The following is a 27,133-nucleotide window of genomic DNA, read 5'->3' as shown; positions in this document are numbered from 1 at the left end:
TAAATGTCTAAAATCTTTATTTTATTTCAATTGAATTATATACATGAACACTGTCGAACACAAATAGTCTTTTTGACACTTCCAAACGGTTCCGTTTAGCAGTAATTGGACAAAATGTTGCAGCGTTTTACGTAATCATGATCGATCAAATTTGCTGCTCGTAGACTCTGCCCATTCCCTTGTTTCTCAAGACAGCCCGGGGTAATGATTTCATTTGTTTCAGTCGCCCTTTCATCCCAGAATTCTCCATTCGTGTTGTCTGATGACAAACAAACCTCATTTCTTAAGATATGTGCGTCACCCGATTCCCACCTTCTCTCATGTGCAAACTGTTCGGCCCAATTGGTAAATCCCTGGGAAAAACCCAAAAATGGTTGTCAAACCCATTTTTAAAGACGAGCGGGATACAGATCCCATCCAAGGGGAAAAAAACTACGTTTGTCTGCTCGAGCGGTCTCATTTAATTTTGGTCATTTGTGATGCATATTGCTTCGGTGAGGCGGGTCTGCATTTGCATCCCCGTAGACACGATAATATTACATTTTAATATGAAATAAAAGAAAACACAACAGGTAGCTGCTTCAATAGGAGCAAGTTCAGCTTCAATTCCAAATGCAGGGAACTGATCATTAAAACGGTGAGGTCCGATCACACCAGGGCCAGTACAATTATGGTGGTTACGCCACTGAATATTGAGGGGGAGGGATTAAAAGTAGGGAAAGAAAGCAGAGTAGAAAAAACAGCCAAAACCATACACTCGTGCTTACAGTCGAGGGATGAGAAAACAAAATAATATGGCTGTAAATGCTAAGTAAACTAGCCTTGGTCTCAATGTCATCACATGTTTTTGAAGAGCCCAAAAATCCCGCTTTGTGATGGATTTCTTCCCAAACATAGTCCATTCTAGCGCCGGTATCGAAAACGCTTGAAGTGGAACCATAGTTGGAAAATAGAGTTTGCAAACTGGCAGCGGAACCCATGCCGGTGCGAATACTCCCACTCTCGGTTCACGATCTTGAACGCAATGTCCTCGTACGGAGGGCCTGCTCGGAAACGGAGTATCGCAAAGTCCCGGTTGTCGCTGCACGACTCCAAGAAGTACTGTGGCGTGCTCTTCTTGTCAATCAGGTCAGGGTAGAAGATGTTGAACTTGTAGCCTTGCACTATCTTTGGAGGCGGATTGTCAAAGTCGTAGTGCGTCTGGTTGTACTTGTTCCACTCAAACCCAGTGTGAACACGGTTGAAAAAACGAGGTTTGCGTGGGCGATATTTGTCCGACCATAAGTAGAGACGATCGGACACGGGAACCTCCACACTGAACCGTGCCTCATCCGCACACATCCCTTCACGAGCTTGCCGCTCAAATGCCTCATCTGCACTTTCGTCTGCACGTCCTGCAGGTAGAAAGACAAAAACAAACATAAGAGGATTAGACAGAGGGAAGACTAATAAAGTAACGGTAAAGGTAAAGGCCTTGTTCTTTTATCACAATATATTAAGAAAGAGCAATCAGAGATTGCAAAACCTCACCAGGATGTATTTTCAGTGGTTTTAAAGGCTTTTGTGTTAAAATAAATATGGCGGCCGAACCACGTGACCTATGACATCATAATTATCATAAAAAAATTATACAGGTGGAGTTGCACCTATGGTGAAAATTTCCTGTCAATCGGACCAACGGTTGCAGAGAAAATCATATTTATTCTGTGTGGACAAACAAACAAACAAACGGACTCAAATGCAATACCCCTCTCCTCAGGCGAGGGTAATTATAAGGATAATGACATTTAACACTGTTGGGCAAGTTTGTTAAATATTGTTATTGTTATATATTTATTTACAATCATGTTTATCCTGGTATTCCTGTATCGTTTTAAGGACTGTTCTAGCCATGAAGAAATTGGTATAAAAATTGCGAAATTTCATGAGTGCGTTTACCTACAATCATTGCACCATTTCCTTCACGGCTGCATAGCCCCAGCCCCAAAACTGATACATGAGTACCAGAATACATAAAAGACTGCATGGTTGGCAAGTAGCAAGATTGACCAGCAAGAAAATGCTCTTACCTGTGGCCAACAAACGGCTTCGAACGAAATCTAGCCGAGCTTCATCCTCATCAGGGTCGCGGATATCTGCATCCGAGGGCAAGGCTGTTGGATCGAGGCGAGGAGGCGTGTACCCACCAGCCTCGCACTCTTCCATGCTTTGCTCCAAAACATCTTGTTCTGTCAATACAGACTCGGTACCAGCTGCACCAGAATTGGTGTCCCCAGTTTCTTCACCAAAAGTTGTACTCTGATCCTCGACACTAGGTTCAGCAGGTCCCTTCACTTCAGTATCTTCCGTAAGAGTCTTGTTTGTGTCGGATCTGGGAAGGGTACCAGAAATGTGATTTCACGACTGAAAGATAAAAGGTCAAATGGTAAGACATAATACTGGGATCAACCATAAAAGCTTACCGAGTAATCTCTTCCTCTTCTTCTGTTTTAATTATGGGGAAGAGTGGAGCGCTGGCAACTCCCTGCTCCTGCTTCAGCTTGAAGAGCTTCTGTCTGAGCACAGCCTGGTGTCGCTCACGAAGACTGCATTTGCACAAAAATAAAATTTAGGTAGAGTCGAGCCATTAGGTTGAAACACGTATTCAGGAAAAAAAAAAAAAATAGCAAGGCACATGCAGTATAGCCGAACAGGCAAATGATCAGCCACCAGAAGCTCCAAACCACGAAGCACTTGTCTTTACATAGTTACACATCTGCTTGACATGAATTATTCAGATTACAGAGCAGATCTCATTTACTCAAACTTCAATCCAATAACATCACTAGTGTAGCAGCATAGCAAACCTGTTGTGCATTTTGTGATATAAGCACCAAATTTGGCACACTAGTAGACTATCATATTATGAAATGATCTGGATATTGGGCCATCTCAGATTCAGAGATTTGATTTTTGCAAGATTTCGATTCGATTGGGATCGAAGAGAACACCTTCTTCGTCTTCTGTACAGTGAAGTTGCCAGCCCTGAATTCTCTGGCTACATCTGGGTGCTTCATTGGGAGTGCAACCGTGTCCCTCAGGTGAACAGGGACCCACCTGGCATAGTGTGTGTGGTCTAAGGCATGGAACCATGGGACCAGTTCCGTCAGGGCATCAAGGTACGTCGTGAATGAAGCCTGCCGCAGAGAACGCACGTAGACCAGTACCAACATCTCTAGTTCCAGCACAGTTGCCCAGTACTGAAAGTTGGGAATGTCTTCTCCTCTCTGGTGACACCAGTCTTCGAACTCAGGCAGGTCTTCTGCATCATCAGCATATGTCATACATTGGCGTTCATACGCACGGTGTTGCAGGATGTGCAGTGCCGCTGCAGTGATTTGATGAGCTCTTCTTGTGCGGGTGACGTGGGCAGCTCGTAGGAAGGAGTCGGCCGTCCCTGGCGTTGCAATCTCAGCTTGCAAAATCTGCAAATCTTGCAAAAATCAAATCTCTGAATCTGAGATGGCCCAATATCCAGATCTTTTCATAATATGATAGTCTACTAGTGTGCCAAATTTGGTGCTTGTATCACAAAATGCACAATTCTTTTGAATATTTGGGCTAAGCCGCCCCACTACACAGCAATATTTGAAGTTGAGACTGTAGGATACCTTTCCAACATAGTTCAAATAAAGAGGGGTGAGGTGTAGTCTAATGGATTGTTTCCCCTCCACCACTACTCCCACCACCTCCACCTCACCCCTCCCCCCTTCCCAAGTGAATCAAGCTCCATGAAAGAAGAAAAAAAAAAAAGGCACAATTCCTTTTATTGTTATCAAATTCCTATTTCCACCATATCAAACCTCCTATTCTCAATGTTATTCAGGCTCTGCTTGTGTTCTTCATACATAGCATGCCTAACTATCCTTACTGCAAAAGTTCAACCAAATGACCGCTCAGTTCAAAAGAACATGGGCTGCAAAGGACACAATGTGTAGGGTATGTAGGATGAGAACACATGGGACAAGCAACACAGAGGCAACACACAGGCAACACACAGGCAACACACAGGCAACACACACACACACACACACACACACACACACACACACACACACACACACACACACACACACACACAAACACACACCGTGCACGAGCCATGTAAGCCCTGAGCTGCTGCAGAAGAGACTCCCAATAGCCGATGTCAAGTGCCTGTCCGCTCAAGATCTTGTTCTCAATCTGCGCATTCAATGCCTGCAGCTGCCCATACGACTTGCCCTTGAAAACTCCTTGAACATCCCCGCTTACAGACGGGTTGATTCCCTCTCTACGATCGCCTGCACAAGAAAACACATCACTGTACCCGCTGTTGCACTCCAGGCAGGTTGGCTATGATTCAAAACAAACATGTTTATGATCATGTTTTCATTGCAAACACAGTGCACTCTGCATCATACCGATCCACACAACGACCAACTTAGCTTCCTCAGAAATGAACACTGAAACTGCTCAACTACACACAAACATGAATAAATGCAATTCAATTCAAATTAAAAACTACGAGCAACGGTACCCGCCCTATGGGCGGGGCTTCAATTGGGAGGCCCAAATGAAAAGGCAAAATATCAGAAATTGAAGGCTTTTTTTATTTTAAACGATTCATATAAACATCCGTTGAATCATATCACACGCAAATCATCAAAATCTAAACAGTACATGGCACGCATTTTGAAAAAAGATTGAATTCTGCAAAACGGAAGCGGCCGCTACACGTCTTTCTCAGTCGCACGTTTATGTGTGAAGAGTGCGCGCCAAATCTGTAACACGGAAGCGGCCGCTACACCTGTTTCTTAGTCGCTTTGCACACGCTGCCATGTTACTTCGGAGCCGCACGTTTATACAGGAAGAGTTCGTCAGGAGTCGATCTACTCTCTCCTGGTACGTAGAATTTCAACAAAAGCCACATCACTGTTCATATCGGTAAATATTGTTGCGGATTTGAGAATCCTGTGTTTTTTTTTATTGTTGTAAGTGTCATGAATCTTGTTGTAAATATCACCCTCCATAGTGTAAGGGTCAAAGGTCGTCCTCCTAGTTAATCCATATACATGCACGTAGCAAATCATATATCCTTCTAAATAGTTATCTCCTTATTCTATGTAGTTTAAGGCTCTGTTCCCACTAGTTGACACTGCATTGCATCAGATGACATAAAATAGTTCCCTTCCATATCCCAAAGCCTCCATTGCCAACTGCATTGGGCGGTTTTCTGCAAAGCCTCCATTGCCAACTGCATTGGGCGGTTTTCTGCATTTGCCGCCATTGCCATGTGCTCCAGCTCGGAGAAGAAAGGCGTGTCTCCACCTCGTCATCAGAGGGTGGAGCCAGGAGAGCCCTTGCCGACCAACCAAGCACGAGGGGTTTGGCTTGAGAGGGCGGAGAGATAACGATCGGGGAGGTTCGCGAAGGTTCGAGGGTGTGGCCTATATAACCCGTCACGCGACGCCCCCAAAAGAGCTGCGTGATCCAGGAGATGAGAGAGGGATGTCCCATGAGCTTTGAACCACCGCAGCTTGAACCACCGCAGCTTTAACCACCGCAGCTTTGAGCTTTGACGGCAGTTTCGACCGTGGCCGCGAAGGAACGCCGCCGTGCGAAACCGATCGAGAAGGGGCGGCGGCTGCTCACTCCCGGCCCGACCATGCTCCGGTTCCAGTTGAACCTTCCTCTCCTTCCCGCCATTCGTTCCTGCCTTCATTTCCCATTCGTGTGAGTCTGACCGTCGTCTGTCTTGTCCTGGGGTTAAGTAAGACTGAATAGGTAAGCTAGTAATTGCACTGTATCTTCTGGTCCTTCCATTTTTTCTGTCTTTATTTTATTATCTTTCCTTCTCCTTGGTTCTTTTGATTGTGGAAATAATAGTTAGTAATAAATTATATTTGTATTTCCTACCTTCGTTCTTCTTCTTCATGCTCGTCCGGTCGTCTTTGTGATTTCCCCATTGAAAACCTGTGGCGCGATTTTGGCCAACGTTTCAGGATCGGGTTTAGTCCCTGCTAATGGTTCGTGCCGCGGTTGCTAAACCGCTCGGCAATTAACATCTGTCCGCGGTCGCGAACGGGGTTGCACCCCTGCCTCTCCGGAGGGAGCTGTGCAGCTTCAAGACCACGTCGGTCAGTCATAGACGAGGGGATTAATCCCCCCTTGATAAGGGGACAAGAGGCCGACGGAGAGATCCGGAACAATAATATTCCATCGTGTTTGGAAAAACTGGAAAACTTGAAAAAATTGGAAAAACAATATAGCCTATTTTACTCCTAGGGGTCCCAGGAATACCCACCCAAAATATCGTTGTGATCGGTTCAGCCGTTTTTGCGGTACCTTCGAACGGACGGACGGACATTTGGTGAATTATAGTAAGACTAGCGGGGTCACCCGTGGGAATCCCACGGGCATGGATGTGTGTGACATTTCGACATATTGAGTTAGATGCTGCACCTGCACATTCAGTTATATAAAATGGTTACTGGCAATTGATCACATCCACAAATGATGTAATCCACACAATTTATGTACTTTACATAACGTTAATAGGAATACATGCCCGTGTAGATGGGAAATACAGTTTGTTTGAAATAAATCACAAATATCAGAAGAAAGTTTTTAAAATTTAGAACTATTCTCACTCAGAGTTAAACATCACCGTAATATTATGCGGTTGCTTCAACGTTTTCGGTGAATTATATGTCATCACTCATCATTGTGAGATTTTTTTGGAATTTCTTTTTTTGAAATGAGATTTTTATATTTAAAAAAACGGCAAAAAAGCATCAGAACAGCTGTGAAACAGCATCAAAACAGCAGTGAAAAAGCATCAAAACACTATCAAAACAACAGTGGAAAGCGTCAAAACAGCAGTGAAAAAGCATCAAAACAGCAGTGAAAAAGCATCAAAACAGCAGTGAAAAAGCATCAAAACAGCAGTGAAAAAACAGCAGTGAAAAAGCATCAGAACAGCAGTGAAAAAACAGCTGTGAAAAAGCATCAAAACAGCAGTGAAAAAGCATCAAAACAGCAGTAAAAAGCATCAAAATAGCAACAATGGTCCGGTGATATTTCAATCACCGCAACTAAATGTGTCGGAGTAATTAACTATTTTCCTTCGTGCCCTCCTTTTGTTGCCTGAATGGTGTCACTGCAGGACCTCCGGGTAAACAACATTACGGGTGAAGATTCCACTGTGGCCATTACTGACTACCTTTACCTTGACATCCTCAAATCGTTTAGCACGCAACAATGCAACATATAATTGGCCATGGCTGAAGACGTGTTCTGGTAAGTAAATCCCAACTTTGTGTAATGTTTGACCTTGACTCTTGTTTATTGAGAAAGAGAATGCCACACGAACTGGAAATTGATGGCGTTTGAGTACGAATGGTAGTGTTGTATCGGAAGGTGCAATACTAATCCTGGGTATAAATGTGCGTGTTCCTTTGTGACTGCCAGAAATTATTTCTCCATCTATTATGTTTGGCAACAATCTTTTAACAACCAATCTTGCACCATTGCACAGTCCCTGTTTCGGATCAAAGTTACGGAGTAACATGATGACAGCACCATCTTTGAGACGAAGTTTGTGCAATGGCATTCCAGAAGGAGTTAATTGATTTAGGAATTCCATAGGATAATTTAGTGCCTCTTCAGGGTCATCACAGACAATGGAATCAGCGCTGAAGTACGTCTTTTCTTCCCCAGGAAATGCATCCAGTATCTCATCGTTGATCACAAATGTGGATTCATTCTTTGGACACAACACGGCTCGTTGTGCCAGCGCATCATAGTTTGAATGGATTTCGTTCAAATTACCGAAAACAGCCTCTGCTAAAGAAATGTTGTCTTCTACACAGATACGATCAGGCAGTCGTATTAAATCTGAGTCAGGAATTGTTTCCACAGTCCCATTTCCAACCGACAGTAACCATTTTGAGAATTCTTCGTCATCATTAGCTCTCATGTTTGATGTTAAGTTCAGCTGTTTGAACTTTGGCCACAACTTGCTACGCTTGATGCATGTGGCGATGATTGCTGCAGGTGCAGCGTGAGGTACAACGGGCAAAACCTGCCTGAAGTCCCCACCAAGAAGTAAGACCTTTCCACCAAAAGGAATGTTGTTGCTGGTTACATCCCGGAGACATCGATCAACAGCCGCTAAAGCATATGCTGGAGCCATAGGTGCTTCATCCCAAATGAATAGGTTGGCCTTCCTTAGAGCATCTGCATCTTTACTCGTAGGTGATATGTTGCATGTGGAGTTTTCCAAAATGGGCACTGGCAATTTAAATCGATGGTGCGATGTACGGCCCCCTGCTAGCAATGTTGCTGCAATGCCCGAGTACGCCATTGGAAGAACCAAACGACACTGGCCTCGCAAGATGTGCAGAAGCGTATTATAGAGAAAGGTCTTGCCACTTCCGCTCGGTCCATCAACGAAAAACAACCGGTTGCCTGTGTACTGGTCCCTACAATGAACGGCCTGTAGGACCTCATCTACAATTCTGATTTGGTCATCATTTAGTAGTTGTCTGTTGTTTTCACCTTTTTCATGTTCATCTCCCGGTACATACTGATAATCATCGCTCGAAAGATCTTCAACAGTGTCTGGAGGTACTGGTAACTGAAATGCTTCCAAGGTCTGTCCATGTCTCAGGAGGAAGGACTGTATTTCTCGCAATGCCATGAAAATACTCTGTTCCAAGATATGGCCGCTGTGCACAAAATCTTCACAAAGGTCGTTTTTATATTTTTCCCACAGTGCCGACGTGTCTGTTGGTGTGCAGAATATGCATAGGGTTGCAAAAAGAGATCTCAATTGTTGTGGCATGGCAAAGATAACTCCATCAGCTAAGGACCTGTCCCATTCTGTATCATTCTGTATCATCTTCTGTTAAATGTAATTTCCTGGCTGCATCCTTGTATGTTTCACAAACTGCTCCATCTACGGTTCTGAGATCTTCAAATGATGTTTTACCAGGGCAGTGCAGCAGGAGTACACGAAGATGAAAGCGCTCAATGTCCATAGGGCTTGCCGAAACCATGCGTCCGATAACCTTGTTGCCGCCCCGGCGTCGAAGTTTCCATGTCTTTCGTCCATCTTCAAATACGTAATATTTTGGAATGTCATGGTACAGATAACTTCGTGCCTCAGGGTCTCTCTGGTTTAACTGAAACAAAGCTGTAAGTGTTGTACCCCTATGTTGTACAATGGCTTCTTCCTCGTTACCATCCCTGAACACAACAGTCTGCAATTCAGGTAAGTGTACCGCAAGTCTGGTGATGGAATGGGACTGTTTGTGCATTTCAAATTCCATCAATCTCCATGCTGCCTCTGGGGCACTGACATATCTGCAGTCCAAATAGGTCTTTATTTCGTCCACCTCCACTCTCCCACGCTCTCGAATTTCGATGCTGGCACAGTCATGTCCCTTGTACACATATTTAAATAAGTACTTTATACTCTTTATGCTTGCGCAAACCTCAATGTTGATATGTGCTCTGTACTTCTTCAGTAAATAAGCATTGAATGGGACCACATATTGGCAATCAACATCGGTTCCATGAACGGTTATGGTGGGTCCATTTGGGGGACGCTTGTAAAGGGCATAGCCATCTATGCTCGCAAGTGTCTCTGCAGCATACGCTTTTGGAAAGCCTTTACTGCACACTCCATCTTTCACACAAATCGAATGGCGATTTAAAGTGCCACACGGACCATGTATCATGTGAGACTTCACCAAGGAATGGATCTCTGGTGACTCATTTGAATTAGGAATTTGTGCGGAAACAATTCTGTCAATGTCTTCAGCGGTTCAAATTTTATCTTCTTGGCACAGCATGAGTAATATGTGGGCATGCGGTAGGCCACGCTTCTGATACTCGACGACGTAGAGAAATGCACGTACTTTGCCCAACACGTGCTTCTTCGTTATATCGTCGATTAACTCTTTTAATTTCAGATGAAACACGCGTGCCACTAAATCTGGTCTGCCTTCAGCTCGTTGGTGTTGTCCGATGTTTTCTTGTATCTCTGTCCATTTTGGATTACACGTGAACGTGATGAAAAGATCTGGTTTTCCGAATTTGCGAACAATGGCCATAGCATCTTGGTAGTTCTGCTGCATAGCTCTTGGACTCCCTGCAAAACTCGACGGCAAAATGACGATACGACCGACGGGATGTTGGTTATCAGCAGCAACGTTCTGGACGTGGTCCAGTAGTCCTCTGTATTCCATGGCTCTAAGGGTTTCCTGATTTTGTTTGAAGTATTGCAGTCGATTTGCTTCTGCCTTGCAATATCCGTCGACAACATACTGCTGGAACAATTTCCCCGAAGAATGGATAGTGCTGAATTAATTTCGAATAGCCAGTCGGTAGGCATAGAATTCACGATGAGTTACCTTGTTTCGAACCGCAGTCTGTCGCTGGTGAGGCATGTTTATCATCCATCCAGGCTCGCCATGTGGAAAGAGAATGGGATATGTCATGGGATCAATGTGAGAGGAAAATGGAGAGAGATTGTGTAAGCCCTGGTCATGCAAATGAACCTGGAAATCCCTGTTTGCAGGTGGTTCACCATCTTGTCCACTAACGAAGACAGCAGCAATTTCATCAGCAGTTGGTATGTTGTAACGTCTTTGGTCGTCTGCACACAGTCGACGAAAATGCATTTCCAAGGTAGAAGGGAGGCGATCTTCAAGGACAGCTTTCCTGATTTCTTCCTGTTCACGCTCGAACATAGTCTTGTAACATGTGACATAAGGATTAACGTCAGATAGTATGTTGTGCAGTTCTGCCATCAATTCTTGCAAACATCTGTGATTCTCAGGTCGATTCATACGTTCCTTTGTAGCTTGAGCTGTATCCAAAATAAATAATTGTGCAAATTGTGCTTGTTCATGTACATGTGATGGATGTAATGGACCACAGCGATGGTAAATTTGACCGTGGATTTTGAAACAGTATGGTCCATTTCCTGGAGGAGATGAGATCTGAGCACCCATTGATGCAAAAGCTAATGCCGAATTGTAATTCCGGATATTGTCTCGGAAGTTGCGACATTTTCCATCATCACCCTGATAAAGTTGTTGCAGTCGAGCAGGTACGGCAAATAGTGGAGGCAATGTAACTTTTCCTTTGGAACAACACAGTGTAAATCCATCCCCTTGTCCTGTCGATTCATTTGTGAAATGGTGTGCAGAACAGTACACACATGGTGACGTCATTGGACCGCAATTATGCTCTTGAACAATATTATCGGATACTTCGGCCGGATTCATTATGGCTGCGGTTGTATATGTTTGCTGAGCACTCCAACGTCTTTGTTGCTCAGCATGCCGTGCGAGTCTGTGTTGGCGTTCATCGACGGTCTCGTTCTCGCACCTCATCGTTGTTGCAGCAGCATCCTGTGCGAGTCTGTGTTCATGTTCCTCAACTGTCTCGTTCTCCTGTCTCATTCGTTTTCTTGCTGCATCCTGTTCAAGTCTGCATTGACGTTCGACGACGGACTCGTTCGCCCTTCTCATTCGTTTTCTTGCTGCATCCTGTTCAAGTCTGCGTTCTTCATCGACTGTGTCATTCATTTTGGAAATGGAAGTTTCCACGCAACGCATGAATTGTCACGAGTCAAGAGGAAGTGTCTCGAAAGTGTATCAAGTGTATCAAGAGGAAGTGTATCATCAAATGACAAATAAATTACATTGTGAAAATTAAACATTTCAAATAAACCTATTTAAAGTGTATGCGCAAATAACTAATAAATAAAAAAACGAAGAAATATCTCTCGGTAATTTCCTGAACCGTATTTTAATTCCGGCTAATAATGTTGAATGAAATAAAAACGAAGAAATATATGTCGTTTTGTGACGACTGTCATCAAAAGTAAACGGTGAATTCACTCGGTTTATTCGGTTCGGCTCGGTTCACTCGGTTTAAAGAAAAAGCGATAATGTCGAAATGTTGCCGCCTGTGTCATGTTGGGCGGTGTATGATACTTGTTGGCTGTTGGGCGGTGATATGGTGTATTTTTAAAAATATATCTCTGCGTTTTCCCGCGTTGCTGACACCGAATCTAAAACCATGAATAAAAATGAAATCAGATGGTGAGTTAGATTGGAGATAAAGGCGTGAGAGAGACTCGATGGCCTTGAAGTTACAGGCCTTTGAGAATTCATTTCGTTCTATAAACGGCAACTTTCATTGGATTTTCTTCCCGTTTTTTTTCAACCGAGTCTAAAACTATGTTAGCGACTGTGAAAAATGAAATGATATATCGAATTTGATTTGAAATAAAACTGGGAGAGAGAGCAAGACACCACGGGCCTACAAAACAGGCCTCAAAGCTATGCGAGTTAATAAAATGGCGGATATTTGTTTATAATTATATGAAGCCTCTCCCAGAATGGGTGGAGCTATGGGTGGAGCTACTCTGCAAACCGAGTAAGCCACACCCCGGACAGACGCCCAACAGACAGACAGACAATCTACGGCTATTATAATATAGATATTCATTATTTTTGGCGTGAATTACATCATAAAATAAAAAAACAAAAGATTCATTTAAAAATCATTACACCATAATGTATATATTTATAGCTACACTATGATACTCTCTAATTTGGCTGTCCGTCCGTTCAGGGAGGGGCTTCCCCTTTCTGACTCAAATGGCTTTTTCTAAACTCTAATTCGATATCAGATTTCATTTTTCATAGTCAGTAAGATGGTTCAAGACGTTGCAAAGAACAGAAAGGAAAACTGGACGGAAGTTAGTGTTTTTGAACAAATATGCATTTGGAATAAAATTAAGGCCTGTAATATAAAGTCCATGCAGCCTCCCTTACAACTTTATCTCAACTTCAATTCACAATCTGATTTTATTTTTTCATATTCGCCAAGATGGATTAAGACTCAGTTACAGCAAAAGGTGATAAATCAGACAAATATTGGTGTTTTATTGGCAAAAATAGCCCCGAGTGGACTGATGGTCAGTTCAGACCACTTCCGATTTGGGGGATCCCCTGATCCGAAATGAAAACATCTAAGACCGGGAGATCCTGTGGACAATCGAGTACAAGGGCTGTATCGGGTTTCAGAGCAATCGGTTGGTAAATAAGGGACGAGTAGGGATCAGAAGTTTCAGGAGGTAACCTCCCTACATCCGCCTTTGACTCCCCCCTCCCCTTCCCCTACCTTCTCCCTCCCCCTCCCCCCACCACTGCCTTCTCCCACTACCTCCCCCCACCCCGGGAGCTCCCATGATCCGAATTCGAAAAACCCAGAATCGCAAAATGCAAGACAGAGCGAACTTGCGGACCATAGAGCAGAAGGGCTGTATCGGGTTTCAGAGCAATCGGTTGGTAAATAATTGACAAGTAGGAATGCGAAGTTTGGGGTTTACCCCCCCCCCCCCCCCCCAGAGCCCCCATGACCCAAAATCAATAAATCAAAGCCCAGGCAACTGTGTGGGCAACTGTCTTGTATTCATGGGTCAAGTTTCAGAACAATCAACCGGGTGATAAGGGAGGAGTCGCAAAAATAGCAAAAAGTTAACGGACGGACAGATGACCGGACAGACAGACATCCAGACATCACGCCCCTTCTTATAAGTTCATCTCTGAGAATCGACATGAGATGACATAAAATGCATTTCAATAGCCGTTTTGAATGTATCTGGTCAGACGCGACATGGGCAGAGAGGGGGAGAGGAGGGCTGAGGAGGGAGAGCAGGGTTCCCGACTAGGGAATTAGTTATTTTTATTACTGAGTAAAACAAAAGTACAGCGACTGAAAACAGAAGTTGGTGATCAAACCGTAGTCTAATTATATTTTTTCATGTTCCCAAGGTGTATATAAAGAGTTTACTTTAGCTGAGGTAACACTTTTCCTGCTGTGTAATTAAACAATACTTTGAAAAATCTTTGTATGTAATAAATTGCACATGTGAACCAACTATGGAATACAATAATTATTGAATAATATCGTTTGGTTTCATTTTTTTAAAACTTAAATTGATGTATGTGGGAAAATTACACGCCCAGACCAGGAATCGAACCCAAGTCCTCTGGAAAACTGTACCAGTGCTCTGTCATCTGAGCTATCTGGGCGACCCTGACTGAGCATGCAATTTTCCCACAAATATGATTGCTGCTCTTCCTGTCAATCCTTCCGGTGTATATGAATAAATAACGTTTTCTCATATCTCTGTCTCTCACTCTGAAACCCCCCCCCCCTCACCACTTCCCAACCCACCCCCCCCCCCCCCCCCCCCTCAGCTCCCCACCCCCACCTCCCACCCCCCACCTACTCATATTCCTGTCACGAAGGGACTTGTGTTACCCAGCAACGTTGGGTACCTTTGCTAGTAAGGAATAAAAACAGAAATGCTGAGTTTCCAGCATTTGTTGCGTGTGTGTCTTTGTGTGTTTGTGTGTTTGTGTGTTTTCATCGCTTGTGCATTTCATTTGTCGCTTTTACAAGTGCCTCTGGTAGAAGAGAAGCAATGAAGGGAAAATGACAAACCAATTCATATTTGCTCCGAACTGAGAAGGAAACTTTCCTTTTTGTAGTCCCGTTTGCAAACAGGCTGACAGCCCGTGATTGATGCGAAAGTTATTTTAGCGAGACATGATTGTTAATTTAAGGATAATTTCCTTTTTTTCAGTGAAAGAGAAGCACGATTAAAGCACCACCAAGATGACGATCCCTTGAACATGATGCAATGACATTAATACTTTCCCAAGAATTAACAAACATCAGATTTAAAAAATGGCGCTGGAATGTAAATTGCACTTAAATTAACTCTCCCAGAACTGGACAAACAGCTTTGATTAAAAACAGTTTTCCATTGGGATGGCTGGCGGGGTAGCCTAGCGGTACGCACACTCATATATGAGCTGTCTAGCTTGGGTTTGAATCCTGAACCAGCAATATACTGTCATCCTGGTGTTTCACAGGCAAGGTGGAGCTGACAGGATGTCCTAGCGGTATGCACACTCGCCTCGGAGCTGTCTAGCCTAGGTTTGAATCCTGAACCAGTAATATACTGTCATCCTGGTGTTTCATAGGCAAGGTGGAGCTGACAGGATGTTCTAGCAGTATGCACACTCGCCTCGGAGCTGTCTAGCCTAGGTTTGAATCCTGAACCAGTAATATACTGTCATCCTGGTGTTTCATAGGCAAGGTGGAGCTAACAGGATGTCCTAGCGGTATGCACACTCGCCTCGGAGCTGTCTAGCCTGGGTTTGAATCCTGAACCAGTAATATACTGTCATCCTGGTGTTTCACAAGCATGGTGGAGCTGACAGGATGTCCTAGCGGTATGCACACTCGCCTGGGAGCTGTCTAGCCTAGGTTTGAATCCTGAACCAGTAATATACTGTCATCCTGGTGTTTCACAAGCATGGTGGAGCTGACAGGATGTCCTAGCGGTATGCACACTCGCCTGGGAGCTGTCTAGCCTAGGTTTGAATCCTGAACCAGTAATATACTGTCATCCTGGTGTTTCATAGGCAAGGTGGAGCTGACAGGATGTCCTAGCGGTACGCACACTCGCCTCGGAGCTGTCTAGCCTAGGTTTGAATCCTGAACCAGTAATATACTGTCATCCTGGTGTTTCATAGGCAAGGTGGAGCTAACAGGATGTCCTAGAGGTAGGCACACTCACCTCGGAGCTGTCTAGCCTAGGTTTGAATCCTGAACCAGCAATATGGTCATTCTGGTGTTTCATAGGCAAGGTGGAGCTGACAGGATGTCCTAGCGGTACGCACACTCGCCTCGGAGCTGTCTAGCCTAGGTTTGAATCCTGAACCAGTAATATACTGTCATCCTGGTGTTTCATAGGCAAGGTGGAGCTGACAGGATGTCCTAGAGGTACGCACACTCACCTCGGAGCTGTCTAGCCTGGGTTTGAATCCTGAACCAGTATTATACTGTCATCCTGGTGTTTCATAGGCAAGGTGGAGCTGACAGGATGTCCTAGCGGTATGCACACTCGCCTCGGAGCTGTCTAGCCTAGGTTTGAATCCTGAACCAGTAATATACTGTCATCCTGGTGTTTCACAGCATGGTGGAGCTGACAGGATGTCCTAGCGGTATGCACACTCGCCTCGGAGCTGTCTAGCCTAGGTTTGAATCCTGAACCAGCAATATACTGTCATCCTGGTGTTTCACAGGCATGGTGGAGCTGACAGGATGTCCTAGCGGTATGCACACTCGCCTCGGAGCTGTCTAGCCTGGGTTTGAATCCTGAACCAGTAATATACTGTCATCCTGGTGTTTCACAGCATGGTGGAGCTGACAGGATGTCCTAGCGGTGTGCACACTCGCCTCGGAGCTGTCTAGCCTAGGTTTGAATCCTGAACCAGCAATATAGTCATCCTGGTGTTTCACAGGCATAGTGGAGCTGACAGGATGTCCTAGCGGTATGCACACTCACCTCGGAGCTGTCTAGCCTGGGTTTGAATCCTGAACCAGTAATATACTGTCATCCTGGTGTTTCACAGGCATGGTGGAGCTGACATGATGTCCTAGAGCTGGGGTGGGGAACCTCCAGCCTCCGGGCCGTATACGGCCCGCGAGACCGTTTGATCCGGCCCGCGAGGCAATTCATCTATCTATAATTCCAGTAATCTCTCCTTTTCAAGGTTTTAAATTAATCGGACAAAGGGTAACCAAGTTATGGCCAAAAACGATTCAACCAATCAGAGAGGAGCGAGCTTTCACGTGTTGTAACAGTCAACGAATGCCGAACGTGGCGAGCAGACGCTGCCTCGGACGGCACATTTGAGAACTTATTCATTTATTTGACGTTGGCAAAATATGTTGGCGCTAACAGAATAATTGCCATCAAATTAAAACTAATTTGCGATTAATCGTAACTGCGATATGCGACCTTCCGGACAGTCAAGTGAGTTCCGGACAGTCGTAACTGCGATATGCGACCTTCCGGACAGTCAAGTGATCGCGTGATCTCATGTCATCATTTCATTCAGTATATGCAAACATGGCGACTAACAAGAAAAGAAAGGTAGATGCGGAATGTCGCGCTTTCCAAGAGAAATGGGCAAACGATTATTTATTTGTGGAAGTCAAAGGCAAGCCAGTATGCCTAGTTTGTCAGGAAGCGCTCTCGGTGATGAAAAAGGCCAACCTCGAGCGTCATTACAGCTCGAAACATGCTAAACTGGACGAGTTGAAAGGACAAATGCGCTTGGATAAAGTTAACGTTCTTCGGCGGAGTTTTGGTGCTCAACAAGCAGTCTTCATAAGACCACAATCTGACCGAGACAACACTACGCATGCTAGTTTTGTGGTGAGTGAGCTAATCGCTAAGAAGCTGATGCCGCATTCAGAAGGAGAATTTGTGAAGGCGTGCCTTGTTGCCACTGCGGAGCTGCTCGCACCGGACAAAGTAAAATTGTTCCAAAGTGTCAGTTTGTCTCGAAGAACTGTCTCAGATCGGATTACTGACATGGCACAAGATATTGAGAAAACACTGAAGGACACCGCAAGAGATTTCCAGTTTTTCTCTCTTGCCTGCGATGAGACAACGGACATAACAAACACCGCCCAACTAGCCATTTTTGTGCGGGGGATTACAGCTGAGTTTGATACGAGGGAGGAGTTGCTGTCTTTGCAAGCCATGCATGGCACCACCAAAGGTGAGGATTTGTTTGAGCAAGTTGTTTTGGCTATGAACAAATTCGAACTGCAGTTTGACAAGTTGGAGCCCCAGCCATGGTTGGCGCGCAAAAGGGATTGACTGCATTGTTCAAAAAAGAAATGAGTCGTCTCAGTCTCGATCCAAGTGAGTTAGTTGTATGCCACTGTATCATACACCAAGAGAATCTGTGTGCACAGTCCCTGAAGCTCAACAATGTGATGACAACTGTCGTTTCCACCATAAACGTCATCAAAAGCAGAGGGCTGAACAGCCGCCAGTTCAAGGAGCTACTGAGTGAACTAGAGTCAGAGTACGGAGATCTGGTTTACCACTGTGAGGTGCGGTGGCTGAGTCGCGGAAATATGCTCACACGGTTTTACTCACTGAGAGAAGAAGTGAAACAGTTCATGGAGATTAAGGGGAAACCTGTCATGGAACTCAGTGATAGCAAGTGGCTGTGTGATTTGGGCTTCATGGTGGACATTACCAAGTACCTGTCAGAGCTGAACGTCAAGCTCCAAGGTCCCAACCAGCTTCTCAGCTCTCTGCAATCACATGTGAAATCATTTGAAGCTAAACTAAAGCTGTGGCAAGTGCAACTGGAAAGGGGAAACACTATCCATTTTCCCACTCTGCAAGAACAAAAGCCTGCTGTGACATCTGAATATGCTGCTGAGTGTGCAAAACTCCTCCAGGCATTTGGAGAGAGGTTCCAGGACATGAAAAGTAAACAAAGGGAACTGAACATATTTGCCACGCCGTTTAATGTGGAACCAGCTGATGTGCCTGACAACCTACAACACGAAATCATTGAGCTGCAAAGCAATGACGAGCTCAAAGCTAGGTACAACAACCTCCCTTTGCTCGAGTTCTACAAACTGTATGTACGTGCTGAGGATTTTCCCATTCTGATGAGACATGCACTGAAGTTTGCATCACTGTTTGGGACGACCTACAGCTGTGAGCAGTTCTTTTCAAAACTGACTCTTGTAAAGACTCGGTTCCGCTCAAGACTGACTGACCCAAACCTGCAAAACCAGCTGCGAGTAGCATCATCATCACTACCACCTGACACCAAACGCCTCGCCAAAGAGAAACAGTTCCAGCCATCGCATTAGGTGAGTCCGATATATGTATTCAATAATTTAGCATGGCCCTCGAAGGATGTTCTAAAAATCGAAATGGCCCTTGACAGGAAAAAGGTTCCCCACCCCTGTCCTAGAGGTACGCACACTCACCTCGGAGCTGTCTAGCCGAGGTTTGAATCCTGAACCAGTAATATACTGTCATCCTGGTGTTTCATAGGCAAGGTGGAGCTGACAGGATGTCCTAGCGGTACGCACACTCGCCTCGGAGCTGTCTCGCCAGGGTTTGAATCCTGAACCGGTAATATACTGTCATCCTGGTGTTTCATAGGCAAGGTGGAGCTGACAGGATGTCCTAGACTCTAGAGGTACGCACACTCACCTCGGAGCTGTCTAGCCTGGGTTTGAATCTCAGCCGAACTATAAACTGTCATCACGATGTTTCACAGGCAAGGTGTGCTATATAGCTCAGGTGGACATCAAGTGGGCCTCCTGTCTGCCAGCATTCATTGATGAACGTTAAATATCCCATGGTGTCTTTCGTGAAGAGTGGGCAAGCTATCACTGGCACCATGACCAACGTCCTGCACTAAACAGCAGAGGGCATTGCATCAGCAGCTCAGCCACGCTCTCAGCCAATGATGCTACCCCACAGCCTCGTGCTTTATACAAACGAAGACAGGAACGGTGATTCATAAATGTTTGTCCTCAGATAGACGTTAAACTTGACGTTCCATCTGCAAGCATCGGTTGGTGGACCTTAAATATCTGGGTCTTCTTCGTGAAGAGTAGGCGAGCTATCTCCAGCATTATGAACAAATTCCAAATTCCTGCCCTGACTTCCTGCATCAGATTGGCCCAGGATTGTAACCCCAGCCAAGGAAACTGTTTTGGCAGAACCCATGCTGTTTGTGAAGCATCGTGCACAAGATAAGACATCGTGACCCTATTCAGCCTTGAATAAAACACGGTCAGATTAAATCTAACACTGCTCCCAAAAAATCGACATGATTCACCCTTGTACAATATATTTGATAATCAGAGATAATGCATCACCACACCCCCTCCACCAACCCTGGGACATGAAAGCACAGAAGAAACAATGGAAAGGGTGTTGTTGATCTTTAAAGACCGAGTGATGTTTGGTGGGATTGGTTCACAGCGCAAAGTGGTGAAAATTTAATAGTTTCATACCAGGCACAATGTTAAATGTTAAAAAAAAAAATTTCTTTGTGAAAAACACGATGCTGCTAAGGTGTTAAAGGGTGAGGTGTGCAAACATAAATAGCAAGAAAAGCTCGAAATTTGAAATTAAAGTTCAGTTCAAGATTGTCTAGGTGTTGTACCAGGTCCAAGTCCCAGCTCGGCTTGAAGCTTGCGGAGACGAGTCAGCTCGTCCTCTGTGATGATTGTCATATCTCTCCAGAAGTCCACATTCTTCTCCTGCTCAAGCTCTATGTATACCTGTACAAAAATAAAAAGTAGACTTGGGTCGCTCTAATAGATTGCTTCTCGGCTCCTCATTCAAGAAATACCATAGTTTACACATATTACACAAGTTATGCTATTAGGATCAACCAGATGTTGGTTTTTTTAACGACAGTTTGAATGGCATGAAGTTGAAGATACCTGGATGTCCTCCAACAAGTCCTCCAGATCTGTGAGAGCAAGTCCTGCGAGTACACTGTATGGTTCATGCATCTCCAGGGCCAGATCATCATCCTCAGCACTGATGTACTTTGCCAAAAGGTCTATGGGCTTGGCACGCCCATCCTTGATACGGATCTTGGACCTGTGATAGAAGGTAATGGGTGGATGAGAATAAATAATTAACTTGAGGGTTCATAAAACACCTTACCGTGCAGTCATGAGAAAAATGGGAGATGGGCGAAGTCTGCAAGCAGCAAATTTCATTGGTCGAGATAATGAAAAATGTCATAATATTTTGTCCATGTACTGCTAAATGGAAGGTTTTGAAAGTGCCAAGAAGGCAATTTGTGTTCGACAGCGTTCAATAATATTATTCAATTGAAATTTAAAAAAGATTTTAAAGGTTGTAGAAAAAAATTCGGAGGTTTAACGCCACTGATGCAGCGTCTTTTACACCACCTTTTCAACACGTTACATTAGTTCTTCATGCCTGTTGTTTACATCCTTGATGACGTCCTTAAAACAGTAAGTTCCCTGTTCGGAATGATTTTCGATTTTGTTTGACTGTCAGACAGGCAGATCGCGAATAAATAAATAAATAAATAAATAAATAATCTTCTATATCATTATATAAAAGAACGTTTTTGTTTGTTTGTTTGTTTGCACACGCTAATCTCCTGAACGGTGAAAGATAGGAGGAAACCTCTGATACAAAAAATGTTGGGACGGGCCCCGGGAAGATTATAGGCTAGGTGACGAGGTTGGCCGAGGCCGCCGAGGCCGGGCTGGGCCAATTTCACAATTAAAAGCTGAGCTGAATTATAGTAGTCAATCTTCTATGGCCGTGAGTAAAAGCTGAATTATAGTAGTAAATTCATTCAAAAAGAACCAAAAATGTTGGGACGGGCCCCGGGAAAGTTATAGGCTAGGTGATGAGGCCGGCCGAGACGGGCTCGGCCAGGCTGGGCCAATTTTACAATTAAAAGCTGAGCTGAATTATAGTAGTCAATCTTCTACGGCCGCGAGTAAAAGCTGAATTATAGTAGTAAATTCATTCAAAAAGAACCCGGGCAACGCCGGGTGCTTTCGGCTAGTAATAAATAAAAATCGCACCCGTGTCTGAAGGAAGTGATTCAGTTTGGCATTTTTTATATGAAGTAGGCAAAGCCTAGAAACAAACAAAACCCATTAGAATCACCCTTTAGATTCTTAGAACTACCATTTAGAACCTTCTAGAATTACACTTTAGAACCCTCCAGAATGAAACACGGTGAGGTTAGAAAGATTCTTCTTCATTTTTGCCGGACAGATGGATGGATGGAAGGAAGGAAGAACATAGCCAGCGGCTTCATGGCTTAAAAATTACCTCACTCCTCTCTACGCACGTGCGATTCGGACAAACTCAGAGCCAAAGCAATGGCAAACAACAAGTTCGTTTTCTGATCCACGTTTCGATTCGTGTTCAAAATATAATATTCAATCGAAATGAAGTCGTTCTTCGATCATAAACTGACGTTTGTGGACAGAAAGACAAAGTGAACCAATTGCTTTTCACTTTGTATATGCAGGGTAAAAATCATATAACATACAGTCCAAAGTAAAAGGTGGCTAAAGGTGGTGGAAGACGAAATGCGGGCAAGGGGGCTAAAAAGGGGAGATGCAGAAAATAGGGCAAAATGGAGAAGATTGTCATGGGGCCCGCAAGGCTAACCCCCGCTCTAGCAGGGAGAATGGCCTTAAAATGCATGTTGTTGTTTGTTGTATACAGTCCAAAGTAAACAAGACCCAAGTCGACAAGCAGTGGCACCTGAGTTTGGCCTGCTGGAGGTGGAATGAGTCCTCCTGCTCCTCCCACTGCTTGAAATGCTCGGCTTCCTTTTCACGCTGCAGCAGCTCGAGCTCCTGCTCCCTCAAACTCTGCTCGCGTTCACGCTCCTGCCTCAGCTCTTTTACCTGCAAGAAGGAAAAACGTGGTTTATATCGCTTTTGCTGCGCCATCCATTGCACGAGTGCACCAAAAATCTCCCTCTCTCACACTCGCACCATTCTACCTTCTGTAGCTCCAGACGGTTTTCTGCCTGGATACGTTTGTTTCGATCTTTCTTTTCCTTGACACATAGGTGCGCGATGCCTTTCTGCTCCAAAGCCTGGACAAACACACACCTTGTGATTTCAGAGATGAAAACCAGGAACATAATTCCACGTGCATGAATTATGGCGTGCAACAGATTTCAAAAAAAGAATTAGAGGAACAGAAAACAATGGTCTACTTTTCGAAATGCACTGTGGGATTTTTGGAGTCCAAAAGCGAATGCGCACACAGGACAACTAGCTTAACAGCCCTCTGAAGAACGACGCCCTCATTGATGCAATGCCCTGCATACGAAGCACGGTGATGGTTTATGAGTGGATGGAATTAACAGAACATCGACAGAAGTATGCCAACCGCCATGGGAAGCAAGGAGAAGCCGACGTTTCAGGAGTTCACCCTTCGTCGGAGCAAAATAGGGGCAGCCCGAAATGTCAAATTGTGCCTGCACGCACGGTGGATAGCGTACTTTGATGAAAGTTCAATTGAGTTGATGCACCGTTCTAACTGTCCGAGGGGAGGAAATTTCACCCAAGTGTTGTACAAACCAGTTAGTCAGGCCTAAGGTATGCACACTCATGTCTACGTAGTCTAGCCTGGGTTTCACCGACCCAGCTATAAACCGCCATCCCGGTGTTTCACAGGCAGGGTTATTCATCAATGTGTGTGCCGTCCCTCGGCTGGACGTTAAACTGGGCGTCCCGTCTGCTAGCATTAGTTCGTGGACATTAAGGATCCCACAGTGTCCTTCACGAAGAGTGGGCTTGCTATCTTCGAAACTATGAACACATTCCAAATTGCTGTCCTAACTACTGCTGGGAAGGCAACGGCAAACCATCCCGTATAACAACGCTTGCCAAGAAACTGCTCCGGCAGTACCGAGCCTGACATTCAACTGAAGGTGGTTTGTGTAAGATTATTTCATTTGTTCAAGGTACCAGCGACAACTCGCATACTCTTGGTGAAGGACACAATGACGGCCAATGTCCTCTGATGGCATCAAACACCAGATTATACAGGTCCAAGTCACTATCCTATTGGACAGGAGTGAAGCTGCGTGTAGTAGCTGGAAAAAGTCACTTTAGTGGTAGAGGACATGCAATATCACCTTGTGCCAAAAGAAAGTTCCTAAAAGATTGTTGTCCCCAAATGGATTGTCGGCATTTGTGTAGCCCATGTATTCTTCACTCCATCCCATACGTTGTCTCCGGCGTCTCTCCTTCGCCTCCCTCTTGGCGAGTCGTCGTGCACGCTTCTCCTCGGGGGTCTCCAATGCCTTCACCACTTCCCTCTCTCTCTTCTGCTCCTCCTTCAGCCTCTTCTTCTCAGCTGCTGAAAGGGACGTTTTTGCACTTCTGACTCCAGAAGAGTCAGAAGAAGAAGAACGGGATTCGGAAAACCGTTGGGCCAAAACATCTCTGCAATCCTCTTCAGCCTTTTTAGGATTTGAAGATGTTGAGTCTTCAATGTTGGCCATTTTCGATCTCCGAGTTTCACGCACCGGTGAAGATGACGGAGACCTACGCCTGGACCTACTTGAGACCTCTCTTTTCTTATAATCCTTTTCTCTGCAACTCTGCCGGCTTAAGTGCTCCTCTTCTTCTTCTGTGCTGCTGTGGAATGATTCTGAAGATCTATGCTTTCGATTCTTCTTCTTCATACTCCTACTTGCATTCTCAAAATCAACATTTTCCTTCTGCCTCTTTCTTTGATGGCTTCTCCCTTCTGAAGAGGATTCTGACCCGTCTTTGTGTATGCTCTTCCCAAGTCTTCTTTCTCCGGATGAAGATCGATACTGCCTCCGTTCTTCCATTCGGAAGCTCTCCCTGCCTCTCTCACTCCCAGATGAATCTTCTCGATTCTTGGGCAATTTCCACCGGCACCGTCCTCTGGTTTTCGTCCCTGCAGAAGAGCCGTCAGTTTCTCCATCAATCTCCATCATGTCTTTCGCCTCGCCAGGGATCCTCTGCGAAGATTCGCTCTTCACATACGTCCTGTCATCAACGTGCCTCTTCTCTCTGCCATCCCTCTGCTTACGAGACCTCTTGTCCACCTCTACTCTGGCACTTCTTACATCATCATCATCATCATCATCCCTCTGCTTACGAGACCTCTTGTCCACCTCTTCTCTGGCACTTCTTACATCATCATCATCATCCCTCTGCTTACGAGACCTCTTGTCCACCTCTTCTCTGGCACTTCTTACATCATCATCATCATCCCTCTGCTTACGAGACCTCTTGTCCAGCTCTTCTGTGGCACTTCTTACATTATCAGCCCGCTTACGAGACCTCTTGTCCACCTCTTCTCTGGCACTTCTTACATCATAATCATCATCAGTCCGCTTATGAGACCTCTCATCCACCTCTTCTCTGGCACTTCTTACATCATAATCATCATCAGTCCGCTTATGAGACCTCTTATCCATCTCTTCTCTAGCATTTCTTACATTATCAGCCTGTTTATGAGACCTCTTGTCCACCTCTTTTCTGGCACTTCTTACATCATCATCATCAGTCTGCTTATGAGACCTATTGTCCACCTCTTCCCTGGCACTGCTTACATCATCAGCCCGCTTATGAGACCTCTTGTCCACCTCTTTTCTGGCACTTTTTACATCATCATCATCATCATCATCAGTCTGCTTATGAGACCTCTTGTCTACCTCTTCCCTGGCACTTCTTACATTATCATCAGTCCACTCTTCCTTTCTTAAACACTTCGTCCTTTCGCGAGATGAACTATGCGAGATCGTTGGCCGTTGCCTTGTATCTCGCTCGTCTCTGCCTCGTTCTCCCTTCTCGCTCTTCACGTACCTTTGTTCTTCCTTCTTCCTCTCACTGCTTCCTCTCCTCTCACGCTTATACCTTTCGCTCACGCTGTCCGAGTCATATTCCGAGTCCGTGGATGACCCGGACCTCACCATCACCTCTTTCTGCCGTCCCTGCGGCCCAGCAGGCCGCAATGTTGATCCAATGAGCGGACCGGAAGCCTCTTTTAATCTTACTCGTTTAATTTTAAACCCTGTGCCTCGTTACTGCTGAACTTTCACCTCAAAGCGGTCACTGAAAAATATCACCGCCCACTGCGCTGCAATTCAAAGGTTACGCCATATGATATTGATATATATACACAGCCACCACGCCAGCAATCAATATCATTGCCTAACTGAACATGGCGACTTGGAACTCCTTCCCTTATTTAAACTCCAAAGGCTTTTTTGAAGACTACGTAATGTATGGTTACCGTTATATGCTGAAAAATTAAAATGCATTTATAACCCGATAGGTGTGTTATTAAAAAAAGGCTTACAGTACTACAGTAAACCTTCAACCTGGCGCTAACTATACCGTCATGGTCATTGCATTGAACAAAACCAAATAAGTAATTACAGTGCAATAGCTTGATTTACGGTGCAAACATATTAAATATCAGATACTTGGTACGACAACCAAGCGTAGAAATTTGTGGTTAGGCCACATCGTAAGCATTTACAAAAACGTTGTTCGCCTGTACAAATGATCGCTTCAACTTCAAGCGACGTCGTCATCTATTTGTTACTGTTAGGTATGCCAATATGATTCTCGCACCGGGGGTCTGTTCCATATACCTGAGAGTTTATAGAGCGCTTGCCCAGTGGCTTAAACACTCGAGCAAGCACTCCAACAAAACGGTGTTAAGGAACGGATGGCTTGGCAAGCTGATTATTTCGCGTACGCGAAATGCGGGGTTAGGCAATTTGTTCATGTCAGTGTGTCTGTAAACATCAGTTTATGATCGAGGCAACGTGTTAGATTAGGTGGTGCAATCACTGATCTCTACCCTAACTGGATAGCAGGGAAATCTCTATTTGAAGCCATTTGTCCGCCATCTTTGCACTCCCATGAGTTCCCACACGCTGGATCGTAACTAAGGTGAATGATGCCACTTACCGATGAAATGTGATTCCTCTGCTTATTTGATCACGACCGTCACGGTTTTTGAAAACGGAAGCAGCACACCATGGCATTTCATAAATACCGTAACAATGATTTTTTCAACCCGAGAATTGACTAAAACTAAGTAGTAATGGAAAAAAACGAAGGAAGAAGGTGGAATGCTTGAAGCAAACTGTATGTATTTGTATTGACGCAAACGGGATTTTCTCTGTTCTGGGCGAAGTAATATGGCGGATGTAGAAGTGATATGGCGGATATAGAAGTAATATGGCGGATATAGAAGTAATATGGCGGATGTAGAAGTGATATGGCGGATATAGAAGTAATATGGCGGATATAGAAGTAATATGGCGGATGTAGAAGTAATATGGCGGATATAGAAGTAATATGGTGGATGGAGCACTTCCGGACTGCCCAACATATTAACGTTAGGCACCCTGTCCAGTTAGTATAGCGATCAGTGATCACCACATCAAGGATACTAGAGCAGAGCAAGATAAACAACTCATCCATAAACCCATACAAAAGTGACTTGAGCACTGGGGAGGAACATCCGCCATTTTAGTAAGCAGCTTCTCGGCGGCGCTCCATAACAACCACGTCGCTGCAGGGCAACCACGTTACTCCATGACCACAATGTCGCTCCATGGCAACCACATCACTCTATGACGATCAC

General features: G+C 44.8%; 1 protein-coding gene across 3 annotated transcripts; it reads right to left on the bottom strand.

Annotated features, from left to right (window-relative positions):
* On the bottom strand, nucleotides 1-25,737 carry CACTIN (cactin, spliceosome C complex subunit). 3 transcript variants are annotated; one of them, XM_078771151.1, is made up of 10 exons: nucleotides 24,705-25,703; nucleotides 23,628-24,641; nucleotides 22,482-22,577; nucleotides 22,238-22,383; nucleotides 20,410-20,572; nucleotides 20,127-20,244; nucleotides 4,130-4,319; nucleotides 2,463-2,585; nucleotides 2,070-2,371; nucleotides 1-1,394 (listed from the first exon to the last, which is right to left on the bottom strand). In XM_078771151.1, exons 1-10 carry the CDS (start codon nucleotides 25,443-25,445, stop codon nucleotides 904-906), a joined length of 3,384 nt encoding a protein of 1,127 aa, XP_078627277.1. In that variant the 5' UTR covers nucleotides 25,446-25,703; the 3' UTR covers nucleotides 1-903. The 3 variants fall into 3 exon arrangements, with proteins under 3 accessions (XP_078627277.1, XP_078627279.1, XP_067966500.2); XM_078771153.1 differs by having other exon boundaries at nucleotides 23,628-24,693; nucleotides 24,757-25,591; XM_068110399.2 differs by having other exon boundaries at nucleotides 23,628-25,737.
* Nucleotides 25,738-27,133: the final 1,396 nt, after the last annotated feature.

Source organism: Myxine glutinosa, chromosome 1 (genome assembly GCF_964187855.1).
Source record: "Myxine glutinosa chromosome 1, kmMyxGlut1.1, whole genome shotgun sequence".
NCBI classification, from domain to species: Eukaryota; Metazoa; Chordata; class Myxini; order Myxiniformes; family Myxinidae; genus Myxine; species Myxine glutinosa.
This window is presented reverse-complemented; position numbering and strand designations above follow the sequence as displayed.